Raw genomic sequence first — 19,631 nt, 5'->3', positions numbered from 1 at the left:
TAGATGAGGATCCGGAAGGAGGTTGATTTGATGACAGAAGAAATGGATCCGGATGACTGAAAGATGATGGAATGAATGAGTTGTATGAAGGAGGACAGCGGAAAGCTGTGCAGGGTAATTCTGGGACACAAGCAGGAACAAGCACTAGGTAGGACTTGCAGCATTGGTGTCAGGAGAAAACTTCCTTGTAGCAAGAAGCAGGGAGCAAGGCACCAGAGTCAGGAGAGAAAGAGCCAGGATCCGGGAATCAGCTAGGAGTTGTGAATGACTCCAAAGACTCATTGCACTGACACTGAACAGCCTAGGCAGATCCCCTATATCCCCAGGGGATGGCTGCCATTGGCTGTCAGCACAGGATGAGGAGGGAACCTCCACTCTGGGCCAATCTGTCTCCTGCCCTCAACCAAGATGGCGACGCCGGCCTCCCGGCACCACTACTGCTGCCATCCCTACCCAGAGCTGCTGCTACCCGCACACCGCAGACCGGAGCCTGCACACGCTAGCCGGCGGCGGGCGCGGACGGGTGAGTACTGTACCCGCCGCGCTCCGTCGCGGCTACGTGTGACATCTACTTTATGTTGCCATCATTATTTCAACCTCCTTTTCATTTTTTTGGACACTAGGAGGCTTCAAATATGAATAGCAAATTCTCAAATTTTCAAGAAAATTTCAAACACTGATTTTTTTAGGGACCAGTTCAGTTCTGATGTGACTTTGAGGGACTTGTATGTGAGACACCCCCATAAATGATGCCATTTCAAAAACTGCACCCCTCACAGTATTCAAAACAGCATTTTGGAAGTTTGTTAACCCTTTAGGTGTTTCACAGGAATTAAAACAAAGTGTAGGTGAAATTTCAAAATTTCTTTTTTTTTGCAGAGTTTCAATTTTAATACATTTTTCTAACGAATACAGTAGATTTTACTAGAGAAATGTGACTAAAAATTGATTACCCCAATTCTTTTGTTTTCATAAATATCCTATATGTGGCCCTAGTGTGCACGTTGACCAAACCACAGGCTTCATAATAGAAGGAGCACCTACTTGATTTTGGAGCCTCCTTTTTATGAGATTTTATTTTAGGCACCATGTAGGTTTCTAGGCACCATAAGTGCTAAAAGTTAGGAACCTCCCCCACAAGTCACCCCATTTTGCAAACTACACCCTTCAGGGAATTCATTTAGGGGTATAGTGTACATTTCAAACCACCAGGGGTTTCACCAATTTTGATACAACTGGGCTGTGAAAATGAAAAAATTTAATTTTTCATTTTCACAGCTCAGTTGTATCAAAATTGGTGAAACCCCTGGGGGTTTGAAATGTACACTATACCCCCTGATGAATTCCCTGAAGGGTGTAGTTTGCAAAATGGGGTCACTTGTGGGGGGGTTCCACTGTATGGGTGCTTCAGGTGTCATTCAACCAGAATCTGTGCTGCAAAATCCAAAAATCACTCCTTCCCTTCTGAGTCCTGCCATGCACCCAACTGGTATTTTTTGGTCACATGTGAGGCATTGCCATACTCAGGAGAAATTGGGGCACAGATTTTGGGGTGCTTTGTCTCCTTCATTCCTTGTGAAAATGAAAAATTTTGAGCCAGATCTGCATTTTTGTGTAAAAAAATGTAATTTTTTACACAAAAATGCAGTTTTTTGGGCGGCGAGGGGGGATGTCTGCTGTCAGGGACAGCAGACATCTCCAAACTGTCACCGCGTCTATAGACGCGGTGACAGTTTAAAGCCATGACGTGTATATATACGTCATGTGTCGGGAAGTCCTTCCCGACCATGACGTATATATACGTCAAATGTCGGGAAGGGGTTAATATATTTCACAACATTACAGTTAACGGTTAACACGTATTGTGGCTTTAACCAATCCGCAAGTTTATAAAGACCCTATTGTGCTTTCCTTAGTCTTCTTAGCACTCTTCCTGTGTCATACAAGTACTGTAGGAAGATAATAGGGGCTAGCGGTGACATACACCGGACTAGCCAAGCGGGAAGGTGAGAGAAGAAGATGCTATTAGACAGTTACAGCCATAGGGGACTGCAGTGGCTGTAGAGATTGACACATTTTTGCAGGATTTCATTTTTTATCTTGACTCCTTGAATACTACCCAGCTCTTGAAATTGAACTTGGTGTTTGTCTCTCCGAGTCTATATTAAACTAATATACCATATATACTAGAGTATAAGCCTACTTTTTCAGAACATTTTTTATGCTGAAAAAGCCCCCCTCGGCTTATACTCGAGTGAGGGTCCCACTTGAGTCAATACGTTTTCCCAGTTTTTTGTTGTAAAATTAGGTGCCTCGGCTTATATTCAGGTCGACTTATACTCAAGTATATACGGGTACTATTATAACAGTACTCGATAATATTGTGTATTCCTTTGTAAACAAATAACGGTCATTCGTATAGGAGACCCTTTGCTATTTAAATAGCTATCCTTTTTTGGAGCAGCTAACATATAAAATGGGATGTGGTCAGCATTGGAATCCAGACTCATGGGCAGAAGACCCGTGCTGGAATACCGACATGGCAATAGATGCCGAAACCAGAATCCTGACTGCCAGATATACCAGGCCAGATGCAATAAGCTTCAAAAGTGATTCAATGGAGAGTAATAAACAGCCAGCCAATCAGCTCCTACCTGCCATGTCACTGACTGTGTTTGAAAAATGTCAGACAGGAGCTGATTGGTTGGTTGTTTATCACTCTCCATTTTATCACTTTTAAAGCTTAGTGTATCTAGCCCACCTTATGGTAAGTATGCCGGGACGGGTTAGGGTGAGGCTGCGGGAAGAGGTTTAGATTTAGGCACTAGGGGGTGGGCTTTAGGGTGCAGGATAGGAAGGATAGGGTGGCAGGAAAAAGTTAATTATATTTAGCGGACCCCTGTCAGGATTCTTTCCATCGGGATGCCGCTGTCGGTCTTCCTAGTCAGTCATATGAATGTATTCCTATAAAATGTACTTTATTTAAATATACCAATCATATGGAGAAGACATAGCTTTATGTCCTCATTACACCCCTATGGTTCTATGCCCCATCCCCAGTTATGTTCACTATCTGCCACTAGACCATGATTTTTAGCTATTACAGGTTGAGTATCCCGTATCCGAGTATCCGTTATCCGAATTATTCCGAAAACCATACATTCCAGAAAGTGGGAAAAAAAATATTTTTTTTGCTAAAAACTCACTGGGGACATTTGTAACAGCACTACTGGTGACATGATATGTAACTGGCACTATATATGTGCAAGAAAATGATTGCTTGGCATTCAAATTCAATATCTGAGATAGTACACAAATTTTGTTTCATGTTTTGAAACCTTGTTTTTTGAACAAATAAAATATATTTGTGTGTATTTTATGTGGTAATAAAATATATTTGTGTGTATTTTATGTGTTTATACAGCATACATGCAAGATACTTCAAAATACATAATTGAAATATTAAAATATTCCGAAATACGGAATAATCCGTTATCCAAAATTCTCCTGGTCCCGAGCATTTTGGATACGGGATACTCAACCTGTATATTGTTTAGGATTTATCACATGTAAGAAAATACTGAAAAGAGGTTTACAGGTATGTGGTAAGAGAAATATATGATAAATATATGAGAAATATATGAGAAATATGGGCCTATTCTAGTTCACTCTTAGAGGCAAATTCCTTCTTAGCTGGACAAAACCATGTGCACTGCAGGGGGGCAGATGTAACATGTGCAGATAGAAGTAGAAGTATTTCTGATATGACGCTATGCTCACAGATACGTTTATATATTGCCTGGATGACTGCTGTAGAAGGACAATGCCTCTAGAAAAGACTGCACCCAATACATAAGTACAACATTGTGTCATCACTCCTGTAATGGTGCCCACACACGGTGTGGTTCTCGGATGCCCTTTAAACTTTTTAGTTCAAAACGTATCACGTGTAGTTCACATCACACTGTGTTTATTTCAGCTTGTGATGCGCCCTCCCGCGTAGTTCCATTGCAAGCCAAGAAAGTATGTGCAACGGGATGCAGTTAAAATCCCGGCGGTCGGGATCCCGGCGTTCAGAATCCCGACGCCGGAATCCCGACCGCCGAAATGCCGACACATTCTCCCTCCTGGGGTGTCCACGACACCCCTGGAGGGAGAATAAATTAGCGTGCCGAGCGTAGCGAGGCACCGGGCCCGCTGCGTGGCGAGCGCAGCGAGCCCGCAAGGGGGGGCGATCCACGTCCCCCCCCCTTGTCGGCATTTCGGCTGTCGGGATTCCGGCGTGGGGATTCAATACTGAATCCTGTGCAACCAGTACTAGTTCAAATTGCACACTGTTGTAGCATATCACATGCGATTTGAACTAGATGCAATGTGATTTAGTACTTAACGCACATACTGTAGCACATATCTCACCGTGTATGGGCACCCTTATACCTTCATGTGTCTCTCATCTAAGTTCTTAAGAAAAGCACATAGTGGGTGAAATTTAATAGGATGAGAGATTTGGTAAGAAATTTCCAGGTTTTTTTTTTTTTTTTTTTTTTTAAAGCGGCAATCATTTACACACCAAATTCAGTTTGATTTTGCAGTGTAAATAATTGCCGGTTTAAAAAAACCCTGGAGATTTCTTACCAAATCTCTCACTTTCTGAATCTCTCATTTATTTCCCTTCTCAATGTCCATCCTTCACTTCCCAGTGCTGACATCAGAGGATTCTGACAACTCAAATTCACACAGGTTACAGAACAGGTCAGCTCTTCACTTCTATTATAGAAGAAACCGAATCCCTTTTATCTCATACCTCCTGTTATCTCAGTCACCAGTACTTATCTTGGGCTGCACTGCAGCTCACTCTCACACCACCAGACATTCACAGATTTACTATCAGTGTTGGCGGGTTTTAATCTACACTAAAACAATAGCAATCCAACAGATGCATTCATTGTCCAACTTCTGATAAACAAATATATTCCGCTTACTGTTTGGTTTAATTTTTTTAGTGGATATTTACACCTTTTAAGTTGGTTGGTAAATGTTAGTAAATTACCCACTCAGACTATCTAAGCCACCCAGAGCTACCAGTAAACAAATAGGGGTACATTTAATAAGATGGAAGTCTTATTAAAGGTGGGTGGCGCGAGCGAAGGAACGGGTCCGGCGCCCCCAACACTCTTATATGCTGCGTTCTCTGCTTTGGTGCCTGTGCTTGGTGGAGGGACTGCCCATGTTTAGATTCCCGATTGCGGTCGTGCCACAAGGGTGTGTAGGAGCCCAACACTGAACAAGGAGCGAGTGCCTTCGGCCCCGTCTATGGCTGCTGCGGTGGGTGAGCAGGTGCATTCTCTGGGCACTGTGCTGGCTATGCCTCTGACTACTACACACTGGCCGACATACTGCGGTAGTCTTTGAGGTCATTCACTTTCCCCCCCGGCGGCACAATTGGCTTCCAATTACGATTTGACATGGCGTGCTTGTTAGTTTGCATGTGGCTTTGGTTGCTAACCTTTCTGTAACATATTCGCAGGCGGACCGGATTACAAGGTGTGGGTTTTGGGACATTCGTTTGTATTTTGGGCGTCATGGTCCCGGTTGGCTTCTGACTTGGGTGTTTTTCCACAGGCTAGCTTGGTTCAGTGGTTAGGATTTAGGGGGATGCGTTGGTGCTCGTTACAGGATCAACTTTTGCAAGCATTGCGGGAATTTGGTGTCCTCGAGGTGCTGATATTGCCTTTAGGTGGCAATGACATTGGCCGGGATACCGCCTTAGAGCTGTGGTTGGTCACATCATTGCACAGGCATTGCCCTACTGTCAGCTGGTGTGGTCCTCTCTGATTCCCACAAGGTTATAGCGTAATACCAGATTTGGTCCACACTTTGATGATGCCCATAAAAAAATCAATGTGGCAGTCAAGAGGTATTTGTTGGTGAATGCTGGGGGCGTCATTCGGCATCAGATTTCAGCAGGACAGCCTTTACTGGAGCGATGGTGTCCACCTAAGGTCCCAGGGCACTGATATCTTCTTGGCAGTTTTGGTTGGTTGGTTGAGTACTAGGTGGTGAGCATTTCGGTTGTGGTGTGGTGGTGCTGTGGCTTAGGGCTTGGCTTTGGCGGTACAGAATGGTCGCTTGTTTATATATATTTGTTTTAAGTAGCTAGTGGGAGCGCTCTCCCAACATTGATATATGTCATTAAACCCATGGTCCTGGACAGGAGATTGTTTACACCACCTGCATGGGTGGGTTGCCAGTTGGAGAGTGGTTCACCAGTAGCTGTCTGTATGTGTGTGTGTGTGTGTGAGTTTATGTTACCCATAACTGTTCTTTAGTGCCGCCACCACTTCTGGGGCTGGATTCTCTAAGCTTCAAAAGTGATAAAATGGAGTGAGAACAGCCAGCCAATCAGCTCCTACCTGCCATGTCACAGACTGTGTTTAAAAAATGTCAGGCTGGAGCTGATTGGCCTGCTGTTTATCACTCTCCATTTTATTACTTTTGAAGCTTAGAGAATCTGGCCCATAGTCAGATCTAATAGTCAACTTGTCAATTAATAAATTTGACACAACTTTGAAATGCCTGCACGTGTCTTCCTTTAGTGGTTAAGGGATTAAAGGGTTAAGTTATTTGAAGTGTCATGCATGAAAGATACTGGGTGAGATTTAATAGGATGAGAGATTCAGAAAGTGAGAGATTTGGTAAGAAATCTCCAGTTTTTTTTAAAGTAGCAATCATTTACACTGCAAAAGCAGTCTGATTTTGCAGTGTAAATGATTGGCGCTTTAAAACAAAAAGGAGATTTCTCACCAAATCTCTCACTTACTGTACCTGATGGTGAGTTTATTCTTCAATAGAACTCCTGTCTTAAGGTGCCCACACACTAGAAAGATCTGCGATCATAAGATGTGCGCATAAATTAGTCTTCAAATCTTTTGTCCGATCTGGACAAAAGATATCAGGCAAGCGCACATCTTTACCAAAGATTTTTCTTAAGATCCCGTGTGCGTTCCTATGGATCTTTTGCATAGGTGTGCGCACATTGAGTGTTAGGGGTGCACAGGCACCCCCAAATGCTGTCCCCACCCTTATGAACAACTCCCTGCCGCTAGCAATACCAGCAATACCTTTTACCAAAGTCTTTTGCTTTTTAGACCTGTATTCCGTTAAAATTAGTGCCCATCAATCAATTGTGTGTTTTGCATTGTTAATTGTACTAGACCGTTGTCATATCACTACATACCTGCATAATCCATATATTTTTTTTACTTTATATGCATGCACTGTTATACAGAGTAATAAGAATATTAAAACTGAAATAGGCCGGAGATTATGTTCTGGCTGAGAGACATTTTATATTTTAGCGGGTACCAATAGATGATGGTAAACATGCGTGATTGGCAGTGTTAGACATACCCAATGGGCAATGCTAGACACGCCCAATAGGTGGCGCTAGACACACCCCTTTGACGGTGCACCCCCTAATAAAATAGGCTGCGCACGCCTATGATCTTTTGTTAAATCTTCTGATCTTTTGTGCAACATGTAAGATCAGAAGATTTAGCAAAAGATCCACGGGAGCGAGCATCGGTCGATTTTCGACCGATTTTCGACCAATTATCGGAAAATCGGCCAATCGGCCCAAAAATCGTTCTATTGTGTGGGCACCTTAAGATTAGCTTCTTTTTGTCTACATCTTTTATAATTGGTAACCACCAACACTGGTTTTGCCTATTTTATTTAATTAATTGATCCTGGACCACTAATCCAGGGCACCCCTGCAAGTCTAGCGATGCACCTCAGGGTGCCACGGCACACAGTTTGGGAACCATAGTTAATAGGTTAACTATTTCTTAAGCCTAATTCCAAGTGTTGATTTGACATATTATGAATATTGACTGTTAACAAAGTGTACAGATCTTCCGCATCCCACTCGATTCCAGTGCCGGATGAAGGAGGTGGGGCTTAAATATGTGAATTTACATCATTAAGCCCCTCTCTTCGAATTACAGCTATTTGGGTGTGGCCTAGTGACTGAAAGCCCACCACTGAGGTTGCATGCAGTGTCTCTAAGGTACCACATATACATATATAGGTTTCCATCACCAGAAGTCTCTTTCCTGATTTTTCTTATTGGATGGTAAAGAGGGAACAGGCAGTCCCCTCTGTATTATTGTTTCGCCATACCTTATACTTTTTAGCATGCCTATATCTATGCTGTGAGAGACTAGGTAAATGTTTATTATGGATTTATAATTAAGTTCCATTCCTCAGTAACAGCAGGAGAATGTTTTCTTTCTGGAATGAAGTCAGCTTGTGATTGTTTGAATATAGTAACCAGGCCAATCAGGGTCTATCTGCTGATTATATTTGCAGAATGGAAATGAGTGCACTAGTCTGCATCCTCAGGAAGAAACATGTGCTAGCTAGATGATGTCACCACACTGTAACAAAGGGTCCCATGGGATTATCAAGCCCCACCAACTTTCCTAAATTTAATGGGACGTGTCATTAAAAAACATGTTGTTTTAATGATTTAATTGATGTTCGGGAGGGGGACAGACATTTTCTAAACCGTATCTCCCCCTAACCTGCACCCGATGGTTTGTACATCTGACCTCAGTCTATAGAAGAATCACAGCTACTCCTGGATCTATGGAAACCAACAAGTAGTGTGTACAGACTGTAACATGTAGAACATTACTACAGGTCTCTAATAACAAGTGCCAGTAACCATAGAGAATGTCACACAACTGTACACAGCTACAGGTTTTCTTTTCTAGAGTGTCACGTTTGGAACATTTTTACTGATTTTCATGGAATGGTCTTTTACCAAACGTCTGGAGCAATTCCTTTTACAAATTTTTCTGAAAAACAATTGGATACCACCTTTATCTAGTGGTTTCTCAATTTTGTTTGTTCCTTCTCAAATCAATTTTCACTGTGCTATTATTATTATTATTATTATTATTAATAATAATTATAATTATTATTGTTATTCTAAGTACAGCTCCAATGTGTAAAGCATATCCACCAAAATATCCAGTTTTCTTAGTCAAGTACACCCCAGCTATCTGTAAATGGTCTCCTTCCAACATTAGGAATTCATTTGAACTACTCCAAAGTTTTTAGATGTTTTTTTTTTTTTTTTTTAAAGAAAGAATGGTGTTACCCTATGGCTATCTTAAAACGTTTGACCGTTTTCCTGGCTTTTCCTACACTTGCAAATAGGCACGTACCCAAGCAGCTTCGCTCTCTTCCATTCTTAGTTGCACAGACTGTTGTCAATATATGCCATGGCCCACCAGTTAGTTGCCAGACTTACACACTGTGTAACTGGCATCATGACAGACCTGCCATTGGGAGAGGCTGTACAATGCATTGTAGACTATATTAGCATCAACAGGGTTACACAGAGTTTGACACAGCAGTATGACCTCTCCCCCACTGCCATACTATGTGTGAGTTCTAGTAATGCACTAACCATTAATGTTGTACATAATCCTCAGACTTTGCTGCTGTTAGTATATGTACTTTGGAAGACTTTGTATGATAAATAGATCTCCCTATGCAGAGTACTGTACAAGTGGGTGCAGTCATTGAAGCCTCCTATTTGTGCGGTGCGAGAGAATGCAGGTTTCTTGTTAAAGAACATCCAAGTGTCTGTCTGTTTTACCTTTGGATAGGGGCCAGTGGTAATCCAGCTGTGAGAGGAAGGATTAACTTTAAACATAAAAAACCGCTTCCATGACTATTTATGGAGGGATTCTGGCTCTTTGTACATGGAGATAAATTTACTGATCTACAGCTCAGACTCTCACTACATGGGAGGCCGTTTCACTATAGGGTCATGGGCTTTGCCAGGCCTGGTGGTGTAATTACTACCTATAATGTATGTTCTTCTAAAAGTATGCGCAATCAATAGTAGCTATTAAAAATAGTGCAAGTGAACCACACCATAAGCATTCAGTTATAGTGATTGTGTATAGTATGTCAAAATGACATATAATAAATGTTTTTTAAACTATAGAAATGATTGCAACATATATTGCACTAATGAGAGCTAAAGAACTTTAAACTACTACATTATATGCAAGTATATGCAAGATTTATATACTGTATTTTTTTGTATCTGTATGTCTCAACATTGTTCAATTGTCTAAACATCCTAGCATCTGATGTGTGTGACCTCTAGCATGTATATACATCACATTTCAAAACTTACAAACTAAACCTGAAATAAAGACTCGGAGACTTAGGTTTGGCAGAAATTGTTAGCTGATTTATTTTAGCACTTTTAAGCTAGATTAATTTATTAATAATTAAATAATTAATGGTGGCCCAGAAAGAACGGCTAATTAACTAAGCTCCACCCACACAATCTGCATACGTAATCAAGCCTACCCTAACAAGCGGTATCCGCTCGACCTACTGCATTGACTACCCACCCATCTGATGGGTTCGCTGCCCCCCGAGCGGGAGATCGAGCGAAGGCCTAAGCCAATGAGAGGCGAGCGCACCGAAAAGCAAACATATACGTAGCATCATCATTAGAATAAGAACTAATTCTATTCACCTGCCGTTCTTTCCCGCCTATCAGCCAACGCGATTAACACCCACCCAACCATAATAACACAAGGGAGGGAGGGCGGGAAAACTTTCAGGAAAGAGAGAAATACTCCTCCCTTTCCTGCCCTGATATCCCAGCTAACACTGCCCTTCCCTAAGTCCTTATTGGACCACCGAGTCACATGCTTCCCTAGGTCACACAACAGTCTTGGATGTTTAACCCACTCCATGCCTATTGCAGACATTACGTTATTCTAAACATCCTAGCATCTGATGTGTGTGACCTCTAGCATGTATATACATCACATTTCAAAACTTACAAACTAAACCTGAAATAAAGACTCGGAGACTTAGGTTTGGCAGAAATTGTTAGCTGATTTATTTTAGCACTTTTAAGCTAGATTAATTTATTAATAATTAATAAATTAATGGTGGCCCAGAAAGAACGGCTAATTAACTAAGCTCCACCCACACAATCTGCATACGTAATCAAGCCTACCCTAACAAGCGGTATCCGCTCGACCTACTGCATTGACTACCCACCCATCTGATGGGTTCGCTGCCCCCCGAGCGGGAGATCGAGCGAAGGCCTAAGCCAATGAGAGGCAAGCGCACCGAAAAGCAAACATATACGTAACATCATCATTTGAATAAGAACTAATTCTATTCACCTGCCGTTCTTTCCCGCCAAAGCGGGGACTCTGAGCCCAGAATCCCCGCCCGGCCACAAACCTAACGCACTGAGCTACAACCAGAGATAGATCCTCCAAAATTAATGAACCATCCCTAACCAAATGCACCCCGTTAGGCAGGAAGACCTGATGGCATCAAAAGCTAATCCTCTCCTGTGGGTCAACAGCACCTCTGGCAGCTAGAACCCACTGTGCCACCGCCGATATAGCTGCTTCCGAGCCTCATTTGAAGCCTTACCATTTCTAGCATCTCTTAAAACGGAGTCGGGGAAACAATTGGAGACCAACCAAGGTGCAGAAAAACCAAGCTGTATTAATGGCTGCAAGATCACTCAAGATCAAGGCCGACAGCTTCAATCGGGACATTTTCCCAAATTGTTGCCTCCAGCTGAAGTACCAAAGACCTCAGACACTGGCGGACGTTCACCTCAAGGAACGCCTCTAAACTCAAGCCAGTACGGCCCTCGAACTCCAAGCCACCAGACTAACAGAGAATTCGCAACCGGCCTACCCCCAGATGAGGCCCAGCCGGCTGCCCAATACACAAATGAATGTTCAACTATGCACACTCTGAGCCTATCCTTCCCCATACCTCTAAAGGAGAAGCTATAAGAGGAGACTAGTAGTATTTATATTAAAGGGTTGACCTAAGTGTAATAGGAGAATCTGCCAAAAAGAAAATAAATTTGTTCTGTTGAAGCACAATTTTAGGTGCTTAAGACATGCTCCAATACTAATTGAAGCCATACCAGGAAACAAAGATGGAAAGAGACAAACAGGGGGAGGGCAAGGTAATGGAAGGGTATAAGGAAAAAACGGGTGTACTCGACCGGAGAAAAAACGACTGGACCTGCTGAGGGACTCTTAATTGAGACTATAGCCGAATCAGAGTGTTCAAATTCAGTCCGTCAGTTCAGGCAAAAAGCGAGAAAACTCCGGACGCTGGCCCAACAGCAGAGCGTAGCTAATCCCCGAGTAGGATGGACAAGGATGGGGGAATAAACAAATGACCTCAATCAAACACATACATACAAAGCGCAAGGACCTACAGCGCAGTAGGTGAGGCCTAATGTACTATTTAAATTGCGGAGCGCCATCTTCCTAGCGATTTAAAGCTCGACAAGGCCAATTGAGCGGCTATAGCCGATGTGGCAGCCCCAAGGCAGTGGGAATGGATTCCAAATTCCCAATGGAAACTCGCTGGACAACGCCACCTCGACCCAGCAAACTGACATCAGGTCATCAGAGAGCCACCAAACTGCAGGAGCCAGAGCCTGCAAAGGAAAGCCTGACCAGTGTATAAATGTTTGCCAAGGCCACTGGGAGGATGACCTAGGGCACCACAGGAACCAAGGACACACTTCCACCCCCAGCCGTCAGATCCATCTCGGCCGCCTAATCTTAAAGCCCCGAACCCCGGGGACTAGTCGGATATCTGATGCCAGCAAAAAACGCAGCGCGGGTCCTAGAAAGCACTACCAGATAAGACACCCGAGGGGCACCATGCAGCTGTAGCAAAACAGCAAGGATAGACTCCTCCCGGACAATAGCGTATCGTAAGCAGAGTCTGCGCAACCCTAAGCCTAAACCAGCAGCAAGCAAAAGGTGATGGGGTGGTGGGGAGGGGAGGGCATTTTTTGGAAAAATCAAAAAGAAAATACCCATTAGGTAATGCGCCAGTACCACCCTGAAGTTCCCGGCACTAAACATCTCCTAGAATAGACAACATTAACCCCAACCCCCGCCAACCTGACTGCGCAGATCAGCCAACCCAACGCCCGGAACATACGTTCCCTAAATAGAATTGCGAAGTGCAAACATTGCAGGGCGAGCTGCCCCTATCCCACGCAACCAAGAAGACCCGACCTACTGGGTAGATGGCTGCAGCCCTGCATTGACAACTACTAGAGCCAGCTGGATCCCATCCTGCCCAATTATGGTAGACAAGCGAACCAGATGATGGGATCTGGCCACGCCCGCAGCGGCCCTTATTAGTGAGCGGCAGACAAGTGACCCATGGGTACAAATGACTTCAGGTAACAGAGGTCATACACAGCGGCAATCTGGATTCCCAGAAAGGACAGGTAAGTAACCGCTCCTCCATTCCAACCTCAGCAATTAGCACACCAAATTGTCCGAATAGCGAACGGAAACCACCCAGGAGCCTAGCACAGCGTTCAGAATAAGCAGGGCCAACAAAAAGCAATTCCTAAAGGTAGTGAGAGATACAGCCCTGACACGGGGACACTTCAACGCCCCAGTGTAAAGGTGTGTAACCCCTTAAATTATGCGCGAGAAATGGAACACCCCATCGGCAACACTTGACGATGAAGTATTCCTCGCCTCTCCACAGCAGATCCGTTCGCTAAGGCTAGTGAATAACAGGCTAAAGGTGTTATAATCCTGATTTATTTATTCATGGCATTGCTGCTATTTAATTGGTAGTGGTGATGTACATTGTTCCCATACTACGTAGTGCGTTACAGGGGACGTATGCACCCATAGATTGCTGCCTTGAACTTAAAGTCTATATTTTAATTCACCTGGACACGTATGCCCACCAAAACTCATTTCGTTCTTGGCATCCAATAAATTTTAGAAGTATTATTGTGGAATATTATTATCGAAAATAATGATTATTACTGCAATGCTAGAGATTTTGCCTTTCTTTATTTTGCTGCTTGTGACACATTCGAGAAGCAAATATTTTGATTTGAACGACCCCTAATTCAGATATGCGTCCGTAGCATAACCTGGAGCGCTGGAAATTTTTAGAAGGGAATATTACTGTGCGAGAACACAGAGTTGCCCATGCGCTTACCTGATGTGTTCTACCGCCAATCATGTCACCTTTCCCTCACTCATTGTAATTTTAGCATTGCAAAGCAAATGACAGGTCTTGTACCTTAGAATACAGCTAATCCAAGCTTTAGAGGCTGATGCTCCTAAATAACTAATTAGCTGGTACTGTGCTTCCACCGCCATGTTATGTAATCTATTTATTCTGCAGTAATAATCACACCCTTCTGGAGAAATACCCTGGAGAAGGATGGTCCCTGAGCTGAACTACTTTATTAGGAACGCTGTATCTGGGGCAGGGGTTCCCAATCGCGACACTCTAGAGTATCAGAATTTTTCCAAGGCACCCCCAGGCCCCAAAAATATATCAAATCAAGTAGATTCTGTTGATATATTTCTCTTAGGGTCAGTTATGTGGTAAAGGGCAGGATTTGCTTCCGATTGTACACATTTTATGATTGGCAGCCACCAGCACTGGTTTTGTCCAGAAATAATTGAACGTAAATAGTTTGAATTGGTCCCGGACCACCAACCCGAGGCACCCCTGCCAGTATCCTGAGGCACCCCAGGGAGCCTAGGCCCATAGTTTGGGAACCACTGATCTAGGGGTTGAGGCTGATCTAATTGAGACATAGGAACACCGAGCCTGGGAGGCTTACATGGACTCGTCGGTTAGGCTGAACAAGTACATAAAGTCATCCTTCTAAATTTACCCCCTACGGCTCTCACTTAATGCCTCGATACCTGAAGGACTGCTGTGCATTCGCAGAGCCCAACCAATGTCAACCCCATGGGGGGGGGGGCGAGTGAGAAATGCCAGATAAGTCGCCCGACACAGGCTCAGCCCCCTCACCTGAAAATCCAGGCCGCGCCGCCCATGTACCAACATCAGCATCACTATCCATGCCCGCTTCCATAGCCGACTCCACTGCCCGAAAATCCGTGAGGACTTGACGTCTGAAGATTCAGGCAGAGCAGCCCATGTGTCATCATCTGCATCGTCCTCCCCGACTTTGCCAGCAGCGAACGAATCCTCTTCGCTGTAGTCCAGCTGTGCCTCAACATCTGTGGGAACATGCAAAAGGGGGGGGGACCCCGAGGACTGTAGGCCTCGGTCACGTATGCGGCTCTGTGCAGAACCATCACCTTAGAGTGTCTCCCTCTCCATCATGGCAACAGCTGACCCCATATCCCTGAAAGCCTGCAAGAATTCTGAGCACCCTGGAATGGGCCTCCTTTGTGCCCCCTGAGACCAATCCTCTAACTGTCTGGGACCCCACCGTCTCCCGGGGCAGAGTATTAACAATGGGCACCAGAGCCCCAGCAACGGAGGACTCTGCTGCGGACAGCAGAGAGGGGTCAAAGGAGGTAGTGAAGACTCTAGCCGTGGTTGCACCCCCAGACCCTGCCTTGGATCCAGAGCGCACCCCCGGTGGAAGCCTGCCATCCCCCCTGACTCCACCCCCCAGAAGCCCGTGCAATAGTATGTCCCCTAGGTGGCAGCGCCTCACAGCGGGCCGATGAGAGCATGTAAATGCTGCTCGCACTAACCTGGCCCACGCTGCCCGACCCCTAATGTTCGCAGCTACTGTTGTGCTCACCTACAACACCAGGCCTTGGCTCTAGCTGCCCCGGGGCCTGAGGCCGGAAGCAGGCCGCAGCGCAGGAGCCTCCAAGGCTTCACCTGCAGCCGGGCGTCTACCACAAGCCCATCCACGAACGGGGACCAGAGACAGGGATGATGCCACAGCGTCTGTTCAGGCCTCCTTGACTTCGCACAGCATCTACTCAGCATAGCAGAGGGGTGGGGGGGCCTAATCGCGGCTAATTAGCATATTACGTGACCTAATTAGCATATACCGCAGACTAATTAGCATATTCTGCGACCTAATTAGCATATACCGCGACCTAATTAGCATACATCGCGACCTAATTAGCATAGGCCATGCCCCTTGCGGGCGCTGTGAGAGTCCCTATTTGCAATCTTCAGAAATTGGGAGGTATGCATGGCATGGTAATAGTCAGGGAAAGCACTACTGAGGCAGCAAAGCAATGTATCAGCACTCAACTGAATACAGTTATACACTAACTGGGGAGCTCAGGGGCACAGGTCCACTCACCAGAAAACTTTCAGGAAAGAGAGAAATACTCCTCCCTTTCCTGCCCTGATATCCCAGCTAACACTGCCCTTCCCTAAGTCCTTATTGGACCACCGAGTCACATGCTTCCCTAGGTCACACAACAGTCTTGGATGTTTAACCCACTCCATGCCTATTGCAGACATTACGTTATTCATCTCACACATTGGCCTTTATTCAGATCTGATCGCAGTACAAATTTGTTTGGAAAATGGGCAAAACCGTGTGCACTGCAGGTGTCGACCCAGACACTGTAGACCTATCCATTGGATACCATATAAACATGCCTTAGTGTGCGATAAGCTCTCATTGGTTCCCTTTCCTGATCATGTGTAAGCCCAGCCAACATTCTCTGTGTAACATCAGCAAGCTACAGTATGGCTGTCAGTCACTGAGCACTAGAGTGGTTCCAAGAATTAACCCTCTTTAGAAAGGTCACTGAGGTTTCCTAATGCAGCCATACCAACCATTTCTGTACATGAGCAGATCTTTTCTTGGTTTAGCCTTAACACATAAATCATGTAACATAAAGGGGTCAGTTAGAGTTGAGTGTACACACGGATTTGTAAACGTAAAACACTTTTGCACTGTGGGCCTGATTCAGACCCGCTTGCTAAGCAGTGTTCTTTCACTGCCTAGTGAGCGGGTAAATGTCACCCACCAGGGGAGCGAACACCCATCCCCCTTGCCGACCAAATGTCTGCACCTGTATGCGAATTGATCTGTATGCTGACACATCCATTCACTTGCGGGCATACGGGCAAAAAATTGTTCAATGGCCGCCAACCATCGAATGATTTTTGACCAGTTCGCCTAGGCTAATTTTTATTTGCCTTGGAGATGGCCGAAATCAGGGCAGGCACTGACATCATGTGAGGTCAGCCGCCTGCCCCGTGCAGGCTTCAACAGGCCTGCTTTGCATGGGGACGTAAAGTATTTTTCTGGGTGCACCGAACATTTTTGTGGGCACGCCCAGGAAACGCTGGGCATCTTCATGTGAAAGCCCCCTGTCCACCCCACTCTGTGCGAACGCCTCAGCAAGTATGATTCTCCATGAAGGCGTTCGCACTGCGGGTCTGCACACGTGTATTTTTCCCAATACGCATGCACAGACCTACAACATTGATCTCCATCCTGAATCACCCCCTGTGAATGTAAACTGCATATTTATTAACAGTTTCCTATATAGCGCAGCAAGTTCCGTTGCACTTTACAATTTCCATATTAAGTTACTGGTGTATCCCTCTCATGTTGAATCTTATGTGTGAGTAAGCAGAACTGGGCAGGGTAGGGGCATTTTAGCATAGAGCAATTACAGTAGCTGTGCCTGTCATTGGTGCTCAGCCATCTGTACCTTCCCCAAAGTGCTTCCAAAAGCAGTGTTCAAAGCCTGGATGACACTTGTCTCTATGGGGTAGAAAGTGGTTCACCACATATGCTCTTTCCAAAGAAAATCCTCCACCAGCAGTAGGCTGTGACATGTTGGGCTAGTGGCACTGTAACCCCTAGCAGGTTGGTGTTGGGTTAGCTGGTTCTTGTAGACATGCAACTGCCAACAGAGTCATGCCTTTCACAGCATGCTAGCGCATGTAGATTATGAAGAATGGGGTCTCGATTGTAGCTCATGTCTCAGCTTCCCCTAGAAGCAGTTGGTTGGGTCCTCCAGACATCCCTTATCTCATTAAATAGTTGTTCTCTATGAGTTGTTCACTATGTAGCAAAAACAAACAGTAAGTAACTTGTTACTCAGTAATGCATTATTCCAGTTAGTTACCAGAAAAACATGTACTGTACTTGAAAAATCCAGCATAAGAAGCCTCTGTGTTCATGGTGCACTACAGTATGTATCTGATGATAGCTGACGCGTAGTTTTGTTAAATGATTCATTTCAATACAGGTAAAGATAAAGACAATGTGTTCCGCAGCATACATAACTGTCTTATTTATTGATTTCATAAAGATAGGCAATCTCCCTGAATTACATTAGTTATTTCTGCTGTCCATCTTAAATCCAAGTCGCTGCATATACAGCCTGGCTACAGCTTTGGTTATGTGTAATAGGATTACAGTATATGTGAGCTGATCATGTGACACTCACATCCAGTCATGTGACACCATCTTTGGTCAGGCGCTCTATGTTGTTGCCAAGCCAAGTGCAATAAGTAATGCATTTTAATCAGGGTGTATTCATCCATCATGGGATAGATTTTAGAGAAATATGCAGACAGTTAACAATTGAAGACCTGTTCTGGCAGTCAGTAAAATGAAATATATAATGGTTTTCATCTACAAAATAAGGGGGTAGATGTATGAAGCAGTGATCAAAGAGGAGAAGAGGGCCACAGGACACGTGGCCCATGGTAACCAATCAGCTGCTCTGTATAATTTTATATAAGGCAAATTATAGATGTTACTTCAGTGCTGATTGGTTGCCATGGGCCACTTATCCTCTGGTTCACTTCTCCTCCCTTATCACTGACTCATACATGTACCCCATTATACAATGTGGACAATTTGGGGCACATTATAAATGAAAGATAGTATTATTAATAATAATATCATCATCATCAGCAGCGTTCATAAGCAATGCTCCCTGACATACAGCCCCTTTCTCTCCTGTCATGCTTTTATTGAGTACTTTAAATGTTTACCATTTCCTAAACAGTATCCTGATTGGAAAGCACCTTTTAAAATAAGCAGAGTCAGCAGCTCAGTTCTGGCTAAACAGAGAGTTTCCTTATCTTGGCACGTTCCCTACATTACTCATCAGAGCATCTGCACATAATTTAATATTAGGTAACTAAACAAAGTATGTAATAAAGAAAGAAAAAAAGAGTTTGTGAAGTTTAAGGTTCTTAAACCAGCATGTAACACGTGCTGAGTGATATTTGTTTTACTCTCTTTCCTTCCAGTGATGAAAGACCCTTTGAAAGGAAGGTTTGCCCCGGCATAGCTGTTCCTCCAGGAAGCACAGCATGTTCAGCGTAGAGGACCTCCTAGTTTCTCATGGGTACAGAGTGTCTAAGAACACACTAGCCTCATATCAGCACAGGACTGACGGCTATCAACATGAAGCCACGGACAGCAGGTCTGGAAGTGGGATGGTAAATGGTTTTCAGCCAGACCCAGAGTCCTTTGCTGCAAATCCCACTCAGACCAAGGGCTTTTTCAGTGACCATGAAAAGAGTTGTGTGAACAAGAGACGGCAGATCATCTCTGCAGGTTATCCCAAGAGCAATCAGTCTACAGAGGCATGTCATTCTTCAGATGTATGGTATGTTTTCAAACCTACGGTACATTTTGTATCTCAGTGTATGTGCTCAACGTCGGTTCTGATAAAACAATATGCCACTGTGCAGTTTTATTTTCTATACCGCTAGCATTTTTCTCATTTTCCATGCTAATTCTTTTGCAGAGTCCTATTTTTAGCAAAGCTGCA

The 19,631-nt window shown here is 44.3% G+C and overlaps 1 protein-coding gene across 2 annotated transcripts in view; it reads left to right on the top strand.

Moving 5' to 3' along the window:
* Positions 1–19,631, top strand: part of JCAD (junctional cadherin 5 associated) — a 111,593-nt gene that overhangs the window by 54,244 nt on the left and 37,718 nt on the right. For both annotated transcript variants that reach the window (XM_083188899.1, XM_083188898.1), the window contains exon 4: positions 19,105–19,466. In XM_083188899.1, the coding sequence (XP_083045025.1) occupies positions 19,168–19,466 (299 nt within the window). In that variant the 5' untranslated portion in view covers positions 19,105–19,167. The remainder of the gene's footprint in view (positions 1–19,104; positions 19,467–19,631) is intronic.

This window comes from Crinia signifera, chromosome 5 (assembly GCF_055691185.1).
Source record: "Crinia signifera chromosome 5, ASM5569118v1, whole genome shotgun sequence".
NCBI lineage: Eukaryota > Metazoa > Chordata > Amphibia > Anura > Myobatrachidae > Crinia > Crinia signifera.
This window is presented reverse-complemented; position numbering and strand designations above follow the sequence as displayed.